The sequence below is a fragment of the Ranitomeya imitator genome, chromosome 2 (assembly GCF_032444005.1).
Source record: "Ranitomeya imitator isolate aRanImi1 chromosome 2, aRanImi1.pri, whole genome shotgun sequence".
NCBI lineage: Eukaryota > Metazoa > Chordata > Amphibia > Anura > Dendrobatidae > Ranitomeya > Ranitomeya imitator.
The window spans coordinates 33245109-33254989 of record NC_091283.1 but is presented as its reverse complement, the minus strand read 5'-3'; the positions used below and the strand labels follow the sequence as shown (position 1 = coordinate 33254989).

The following is a 9881-nucleotide window of genomic DNA, read 5'->3' as shown; positions in this document are numbered from 1 at the left end:
CCCGGTTCCACCGGGCTAAGTAGTATCCCACCACTGATACCATAATGTGGAGATTCGGGGGGTCAGCAGACATCCCAGTTCGTTAGCTGCAACCGCATTGACCAGGGATCGTTCCACCAAACGCCCTCTCTCCTTTTAAGGTAGGTGTAACGCTACTCAGAAAACACTGGGTGAGGGTAAAACAGTGTGGTAATGCTTTATTTAACCACAAAATAGGCAGATAACACGCAAAACAGTCCCTGCAAAATTCCCTAACAGGTTGCACATTACAGATTGTCACCTTTCCGCTGACTCGCCGGGATAAGAGCAGCTGTTACTTCAGAGCTTCCAGGGCCGAATAAGCCACTTGTGGCACACACATAGAAGAGGTAATGACAAATTTAGGAAGATGACAGTCTGTTCAGTTCCAAGGCCAGTTAACCGGAGGGTCACAAACTGGCTTCAGCTTCCAGGGACGACTACCCCACCTGTGGCATATACACACACAGGAGGTAACTACAGGCTTAGGAAGATGATAGTCCATTCAGGTACAAAGCCAGTTGACCAGAGAGTCACAACCTGGCTTCAGCTTCCATGGCCGAATACCCCACATGTGACTCACACAGAGAGGAGGTAATGACAAGCTTAGGAAGATGATAGTCCATTCAGGTACAAAGCCAGTTGACCGGGGGTCACAACCAGGCTTCAGCTTCCAGGGCCGAATACCCCACCTGTGGCACGCACAGAGAGGAGGTAACGACAAGGTACAAAGCCAGTTGATTAGAGGTTGACAACATGGCTTTAGCTTCCTGGGCCGACTGTCCCACCAGTGGCACACACAGAGAGAAGGTAACGATAAGCTAAGAAAGATGACAGTCCATTCAGGTAAAAGGCCTGTTGACCAGAGGGTCACAACCTGGCTTCTCCAAACATATCAATGGAGCCAGGCAACCGGTGGGTCCCATTCCTCGCTTTCACAAACTTATGAATATTTCAGTGATGGTCAATGGAGCCGATATATATTTTTCCAGCTGGGGCCGTGGTCCCTTAAGTTGGCATCCTGTAGAATGACAAATCTGGGTCCCTTACAATGGAGCCATGATTTCTGGTTACTGATGTCCTGTAAATATTCTATGGTCCTTTGGATGTTTGGATGTCTGGGCTGAATATCTGACTATTGTTAAAAAGGCATATAACCTCTTTTTATAGTTCACAAGTGTCCTTCATTCAGTATTCACAGCTAAAGTTGAAGAATGGAGACAAAATCAAGTCACATTATTTGAATAAGTAATCTATTTGCATAATTTTTCCTCCTCTACTTTAAAAGTCAACAAACAGGACTCCAGCGCTGCAAGGCTACAGTGCTATCCACTGAGCCACCGTGCTGCCCACATAGACCAATAGAGAACAGTGAAGGAACAATATGATCTAAAGTGCAAATTTATAGTTTTTCGTCCTCTATTTTAAAAGTCAGCAAACTAGCTGGCCTGGACAATATGTAATCAACATATCAGCAAACATCATTTTCCATGACCCTTTATTACTAGTCAATAAGGATAAAAGCACTATATGTTATAACAAATTGTCAACTTACAAATCAATGTTACAGGCTTATACAAGCAAAAGTCTGTTTTCTTGACCAACACAAAGAAACACATAAATTCAAAGGTCAACATATAAATAACAGTCTATTCTTCCTGGCTTGCTGAAAATAGATGTCTGGTTAATTAAGATACAATGCTGTCCTCAGAACCCAACTGCCCTGTATGAAGTTGGTGATAATGTACTTCATTTTCTGGACCTAATGATGGTATCACAGCCTTTTATGAACTCTGTGATGTTCTCACTGTATGTACTAGAGCAGAGGTCCCCAACTCCAGTCCTCAAGGCCCACCAACAGGTCATGTTTTCAGGATTTCCTTAGTCTTGCCCAGGTAATAATTGCATCACCTGTGCAATGCAAAGGAAATCCTGAAAACATGACCTGTTGGTGGGCCTTGAGGACTGGAGTTGGGGACCCCTGTACTAGAGGATGATCTTGGTTAACTGTATGTAAATGATGATGAACTCACTGCAGTCTTTGTACTTCGTCATGACCTCACTGCGTTGCATGGACTAGGGTATGAAGACACTTTGTAGCAGTGCCTGAACAATAATGCTGGGCAGGACTCAAATACAATACGATACAGTAGATGAGGAGGCAGAAACAAAACACTGGCTTTATTGAAAGACAAAGGATTATATGCTGGAAATTAAGACTAATAGTTATTGTAATGATAACAGCAATAATAGATACAATGAGCGATAGCTGGAGTGTGTACACAAGCTGGGTTCCAGCTATGGCAATACAAAGTTCAATACAAACAATTTAAACAATTTCTACAGACTACTCTCTTCTAACTTACAAAACTTACAAGAAACAAAATGAGCAAAAACCCTGCTGTAACTAAATAAGTAAACAGCAAAAGTGCATTTAAATAACAGAGTTTTTAATATTACAAAGTGTAGGACCTCCCTAATCAGAGTCACCTTGTCGATGGTGGGATGGCATTTATGCTATTTTTGATCAAAAACAGTATTACTAAGAACTCTGTGTTATTTAAATGCACTTTTGCTTTTTACTTATTTAGTTACAGCAGGGTTTTTGCTAATTTTGTTTCTTGTAGGTTTTGTATGTTTCATGGCCAATATGAATTTGCGTTTATGTGCTGCATGCATACCAACTCAAACCAAGCTCAATTTTTGTGTTTTTTGGCCTCTAACTTACTACCTTGCTTACGATAATCAGGCTGTGCTGCTACAGTGCCCTACAGTGCCACCCTAATACAGTTGAACACCGGTGTACACTCACAGTTTTGTAGAGCTTAGAAGAAAGTCTGGCAGCTGCTGCTTGGTGCCGATGAAGTGGAGCCATGTTTGTTGTGTTAAGCTCTTCCTTAAGGTTAACTGATCTGTCTTCTTGCAGATCTGGGCAAGTTTCATTTCCGGTGTTAATGTTGAGAGATTAGTGGTATTGCAGTGTTGCTTTCTCTCATAGGTTACAGGTGTTTGGAGAGAACTACTGGCTGTGCGATGCGACTCTTTCCTTCTGACACAGTCCTGGTGATCAATCCTGCTGTAAACCGGGCACTATCTTCTCCCTTAAAGCCATTAGTTCATTTAACAGTTTCACTTTGTTAGGACACTCTTATTGTCCTGCCTATATCTCACAGGCATGAGGCTCCCTCTGTTCTTCCTGACACCCCCCACTTCCTTGTTAAAAACCAACACACAGCAAGCTGCAGGGGAGAAAGGACTAGTCCAAGTGCACACAAATCAAAGGTGAGCATTGTCTCTTAAATTCAGTATAAGTCAGTTCTTAGCAGGGACTGACCCTCTACAACTGCACTGAATAGACTTATCTATGATCTCACTCCACTGTATAGACTCATTTTATGCACATAGCGATGATGACCTTACTGTATTATGCACCATTGTCAATTACCTCACTGTACTGTATGGATTTAGTGATGACTAGGGTTGAGCGAAACGGATCGGACAAATTCAAAAATTGCCGACTTTCGGCAAAGTCGGGTTTCATGAAACCCGACCCGATCCTAGTGTGGGATCGGCCATGAGGTCGTCGATCTGCGCGCAAAAGTCACGTTACGTATGACGCTTTCAGCGCCATTTTTCAGCCAATGAAGGAAGACGCAGAGTGTGGGCAGCGTGATGACATAGGTCCTGATCCCCACCATCTTAGAGAAGGGCATGGCAGTGATTGGCTTGCTTTCTGCGGCGTCACAGGGGCTATAAAGGGGCGTGCACCCCGGCCGCCATCTTCTGTCGATCTGAGCATAGGGAGAGGTTGCTGCAGCTTCATCAGAAGAAGGGATAGCGTTAGGGAAGGAAGATTAACCCCCAAACTGCTTGTGCTGTAGTGATTTCCACTTTCCAACACCACCATTTGTTTGCAGGGATAGTGGAGGCTAGATTTTTGTGCATCAGCTCTCTAGCTTATTAGGCTGCCCTATAAGGCTCCCTGATAGTTGCATTACTGTTTGCATGCTGCTGTGCAAACCAACTGCTTTTTTAAAAGCAAAAATCCTGTTGCTCCTTTCTGCACAGTTCTCTTGTTTATTTGTCCACACTTTTGTGTGCAGCAGTCCTTTTTATTGCTGCCATACTTGTCCTGACTCTGAGATCATTGTAGGGAGATTGAAATTGTACTACAGTCCATGTATTTTTTCATATATCTTCCAGACACTTTCTGCTACTTACATTGTGTTGTTTTATACACTGGGCCTGAGTTTTGGTTCAGTCTCCCCGAAAAAAGTGAGATTCACAAAGTGGATCTACTGCAGTCCTGTTAGTTTGTCGTATGTCAGCCAGCCACTTTCTGCCACTTACATTGTGTTGCATTACAGGAGCTCGCTTGCCCAGCTGCTAGTGTGCTCTCAGAAAGAGTCTTCAGTGCTGCTGGTTCAATACTGTCTGAAAAAAGGACACGTCTGGCTACCCAGAATGTTGATGATCTAACCTTCATTAAAATGAATCAATCATGGATTTCAAATTATTTTGCCCCACCTTCTCATGCTGACATGTAGCTTGCCTGAAAAATGTTTTGCTTTTGGCCTCCTCTTACTGACTGCTCTAATTCTGCCATTTGCAGCTGCTGAATGTCCACCATAGGCCATTTTTATACCTTACTTAATGGTCCGACTCCCCCCACAGGGCCGTGGTCACCACCTGGCATAAGCACCCGTGCGAGTGCCGTTTGCCTGGACAGGTGGGTGCACCCACTCTTGGGCGACGGCACTGGCACAGGGTCCCTCATAGTACAATGAAGTGTCTCTGACTGTGGTGGTGCACAACCAATATCAGACACACCGTCTTAATATGAGGGGCCCTGTGCCAGTACCGCCTCCCACGAGAGAGTGTTCCCCCCCCAGCTCGAACAGTGCTCTACCACTTGCAATACTTACCTCTCCCTGCTCCACCACTGTGTAGTCTGTGCTGTTAAATCCTTTAATGGCACTGCCAATACAAATTTGTTGAAATGATAGATGATAGTTAAAATATACAGGGGCCCTGACCTCCATTTAGACCAGTTAATACTTTGCGCCTACTACCACTGTCTGCTACTCAGCAGAGGAGCCCACCCCAGTACCTAGTTATGCTGCCTGTTTAGTCCTGCTACCAATTTTGAACTGCATTTAGCCTACTTTATTATTTGGGCCTACTGACTGTGTCTGCCACTCATTACAGTTGTCCTCCACAGAACAAAGCTATGCCACCAGTTTAGTCCTGTGACCAATTTTGAACTGCATTTAGCCTACTTTATTATTTGGGCCTATATCTGTGTTTCCTCCTCATCCTGCCCATTGCCCAGCCACTGATAGATGAGTCTGCTGGTACATTGACCCAGACCACTACATTCCCCGTGCACGCTACACAGCCAGAATCTGACCCTGCTGAAAGTCAGGTTCCCCTTCCCGCATACTATACCACCTTACACGGGGACAAAGAGGAAGGTGGAGATGAAAGTGCAGGTTCCTTCATCAGGTGGGGGGGCATACTCGTTGGTGACGTCACTGGCACAGGGCCCCTCATAGTACGCAAAAGTGTCTCTGCCAGTGGGAGGCGCCACCCGCCGTCAAACATACCGCCGTACTATGATGGGCCCTGTGCCAGTGCCAACGAGTGGGCCCCGCTGCTTGCTCAGGATCACAGCACTTGCAAAATTGAAATACTTACCTCTCCCTGCTCCACCACCGTGACGTATTCCGCGTTTCCTGGGCCCACGAAAATCTTGAGCCAGCCCTACCCCCCCCACAACTTTAGCCAAATGACCACCAGTTTTCAATGCCTAACTATTATTATAAAGTAAATTAAGATTGACAAGCTTAAGAAATAAGAATTTATGTTTTTGGCATTAAAATGGGCACTGTGGTTGTTTTCCTGTCCTCCACTCACTGCCGACTTTGATTCCCCATTGACTTGAATTGGGTTTCGTGTTTCAGCCGGCCCGCGACTTTTCGCAATAATCGGCCGATTTCACCTGACCCGACTTTTAACAAAGTCGGGTTTCGCGAAACCCGACTCAATCCGAAAAAAGTAAAAGTCACTCAACTCTAGTGATGACCTCACTGCATTATATAAGCTTGGTAATGATGTCACTCCACTATATGGATGCTGTGATGACATCACAGCATTGTATGGACCTAATGATGACATCACAGGATTGTATGAACTGAAACATGACATCAGTGCACTGCATGGTCCCAGTAATGACATCATAGCACTGTCTGTACTCAATGATGACCTCAGTGCTCAGAATGGAAATGGTAATGACTTGAGTGAAGTGAATATTTTTACCCTACGACACAGATTGTCAGTACACAACCATCTAATGTTCAACCTGTTGTCAGTGATCACAGTAAAGAGAGGCAATTTTCACGATGACGATGTCTAGGAACTAAACAATTAAAGCATTTTAGTTTATATGTTTTTCCAACCCAGACTCACCCTATAATGATAATACTAATTATTCTGTATGGCAAGATTTCAAAGAAAGATGAATCTGAAGAACCCAGTAGACATCCCAGTCCATCATTGTCTTTCACTCTTTTAGGCCTTATTCTGATTTTGTAATTTGACCATGAAAGAAACCGACAAAGTATGGATGACATCCATGTTGCATTCTAGTGTTGTCCACTAGGTTAAGAGTTAGAAGAAGCTCAGAAACTTTATTTTTTTTGCGTATGAGTAAAACAAGAAAAACAGAATGGCACACAATGGTAAAAACGAACACAGAGATAAACAATGGATGAACGTCAGATAATAAAAAATGATTCGTTTTACTTGTACTTCCCCAAAAAATGATGTGAATGAGTCAATATCAATAGGTCCAAGTCAAACAAAAAAAAAAATTGTGGTTGTGTTTTCAGTAAAGAAGTTTTTTTTATACCTATCACACATCCTTACTCTTTCGTTCCTTTTTGTGCTCACAATATATCCTCTTTTTCATTGTGGCCGTAAAGGCAAACTTACTGATGTATTCAGGATTAAAGGATAATAGGATAAAAAATATAAAACGATAAAATATAGTAAACTAAGTAATTAAAAATAATTTAGCACAGCTTGAACTCTTGTAACTATAGAGTTGCAGTTAAGGTGTAAAAGGACCTAACATTCATAGGATTTATGGAAATCTCTCTTAGATCCTTGCTCATTGGCTCACGGATCACACTCTCTCTTCTGCAGTTTGTCTCGCTCTTCCAGTTGTGCGGCTCAGTGGGGCTCGTTATGATCATACTCTCTATATGAACAAAAAATGGAATAGCGGGATAATAAGAGAGATTAGTGGGAGTAGCGTGCTCAGTCAACTCTGACTCCCAGACCCTGCCTTATTAGTGATTAACATCTTACCCATAAAAACTGGTGTATGGACAGTAATTTTTAGGTGTGGACCTTCCTGTCACCCTCAGTAAGTGTTTCCTGACCCTGGAATGATTTTACAACAAATAAGGGTGGAGAAAGATGCTAACTGTAGGGCTAGGTCTGGATAATGCATGACATACTGTATATAAGTATTGGCTTTCGTAGAAGGTAGATGCTCATTCTAGAGGTAGCAGACCAAGTCACCTTTCCTAGAAGATCCCCTGAAGGTTAATAATGGTGGAACCCAAAGCTGTGTTTTCACTTTTGCTGGTGGCTGGATTCCATCTGAGTTGTAAGTACATTCATGGTTGGGTCATCCTAAGGGCGACCATACTAATAGTTTTCTTCAAGAAGGTTACTCATTCTCTTGGGGTCTTCAGGTTTTTCTATGGCTTGCCCATAATACTTGGGATTGTTTGATAGTATTTGTCATCCTCGTTTACATTCATCTCTGACTACAAACTGGTTTTTCTAACTCTGGATTATGTGTCTAGAATTAGATAATGTCCTTTACATGTGGATGGTTCACCTTGGTTTGGTCAAGGTATATGTCAAGTCTTTGCCGACATCAAAACTCAAGCTTACTGAAGGATTGTCTTTTTCAAATGGCTTATGGCATAAATAAAATGTGTAATTTGTCCACATGATGGGTGGGATCTGTTAGACGGGACCCCCCAACAATCCTGGGAACAGAGGTCCTAAAGTGCCGGTTTAGTGGCGTGGTAGTGCATGGGTGGTCGACACTCAATTGACTATTACAGATCTATAAGACCCTCGCCAGTCCCCAGAATGGGTAAAAAGAAAGTCCTATGTGAGTGAAGCGCTAGTACAGATACACGACCACCGCTAGACAGTGACATGGGGAACATGGGACAACTCTTTTTGTGATTAGTGGTAGTTCCAGCGGTAGGACCAAAACAGATCACATATCTTTGCAAAAGTAACAACTGTTGTAGGGAAAATAATCCATTTAAGCCATCTTCCGACATTTTATTTGGTGATATTTGTAGTTAGTATTAGAAAGGATCTATTAGAATGAAAGGTCCTATAAAGTTCTATTGATCACCATGACTTTATATCCAAGGTCAATTGATGGAGCTTTCTTTTAAATCAGTGGGAATGTGATATCTATTGCTCTTCATTGATTGATGGGAGTTTTGAGGTGTTACCATTATAGAATGGTTAGCACCTACCAAAGTGGTGCAAGAAAGGAGAATTGATGAACCAGTGACCTAAGGCTCATTGAGTGTCCAATCCAAGGAGGCTCCATGCAAACCTTAAAGAATCTGCTACTAATCATAGCTCCCAACTCTGCAAGGCAGGAGCTGGGGACACATTTTTTATAAACAGTTAAGCCACAGTCCTAACCCCAAACTCCATGCAGTTTTTTTTGTGTGCCCACACATAAGTAATGCTCCTTGTGAGGCCCCTTGATGTCCTCACATAGTTTTATACTCCTCTTATGCCCTTCACCTCAAAGTATGATGCCCTCTCTTTGCTCCTCCACATACTATGATGTCCCATCACACTCATTATGATGCATCCATGATGCCCCCTACTCATGATGCCACTGAGTCACCCGCCAGGGCCTGGGGTACTCGGCATCAGGTCCAGTCGTGGTTAAAGGGATGGTCATGGTGGCAGCAACCCATCCGTGCCCTGGGCACTCAAATTAAAGGGGATTGTCTTTTAAGGGTTTAATAAAGTCTATGTTTGTGATGCCAACTGTGGTTCTCGGTCAGTAGGGACTGACGCCACTTAATGGGGTTCTCTGGGATGATGGTATGGTGGATGGATGGTGACGCTTCCCACAGGTGAAGCGGGGTCCCCAGGGCTCCCAAGGTGTGAGTGGCAAGGATGGTGGGTCGCCAGTGAATAAGTAGAGGACGCAGGGTTGCAATCTTCACCTGGTTTAGTGATGTTGCAGAGCACAGTCCAGGGTACCAGGTACAGGTAGAGATGGAGTCCAGGCAGTCTGCAAACAAGTAGAGATCTCTTTGGCAGGTCAGGTTGGGGCCTTCCACTTATGCCCTGGTTTCTGGTCCCTTGCTGCCTGTAGTCCTAACAAGGAACAGTAGACAGCCTGAGCCGTGCTCTAGGGGTCTCTGACACAGTGACTCCAGGCTCTAGAATGCTGCTGTACCTCAGGTTTGGTGTGGGCAATTAACATGCAGTCCTATGTCCTCCTGTTCTGCTATGGGGCTTGCAGTTCCCCACAGCCTCGGGCTCCCAGTGCCCAGTTTCTGCACTCTGGCTTAAAGGAAGCCCAATCGCCGCCTCCACTAGCCCTTGATCTCTCCTCAGCTCCTTCCCTGTCTTTTGTCTCTCCCTGACTGCCTGACGCCTCCTCCAGACGAGGATGGATCTAGGGAAGCGGCCCTAAAACCAGGTTTTGCGATCCCCCTTCTGGCCTGGAGTCAGAAGGTGTTGTGTGCAAGATTACCTGCAAAAGGTGATCCCTCCTGTCTCCAGGCATGGCA

At 44.1% G+C, this 9881-nt stretch overlaps 1 protein-coding gene across 2 annotated transcripts in view; it reads left to right on the top strand.

Annotated features, from left to right (window-relative positions):
- Nucleotides 1-7594: 7594 nt before the first annotated feature.
- Nucleotides 7595-9881, top strand: part of LOC138667131 (uncharacterized) — a 38687-nt gene continuing 36400 nt past the window's right edge. For both annotated transcript variants that reach the window (XM_069755441.1, XM_069755440.1), the window contains exon 1: nucleotides 7595-7693. In XM_069755441.1, the coding sequence (XP_069611542.1) occupies nucleotides 7636-7693 (58 nt within the window). In that variant the 5' untranslated portion in view covers nucleotides 7595-7635. The remainder of the gene's footprint in view (nucleotides 7694-9881) is intronic.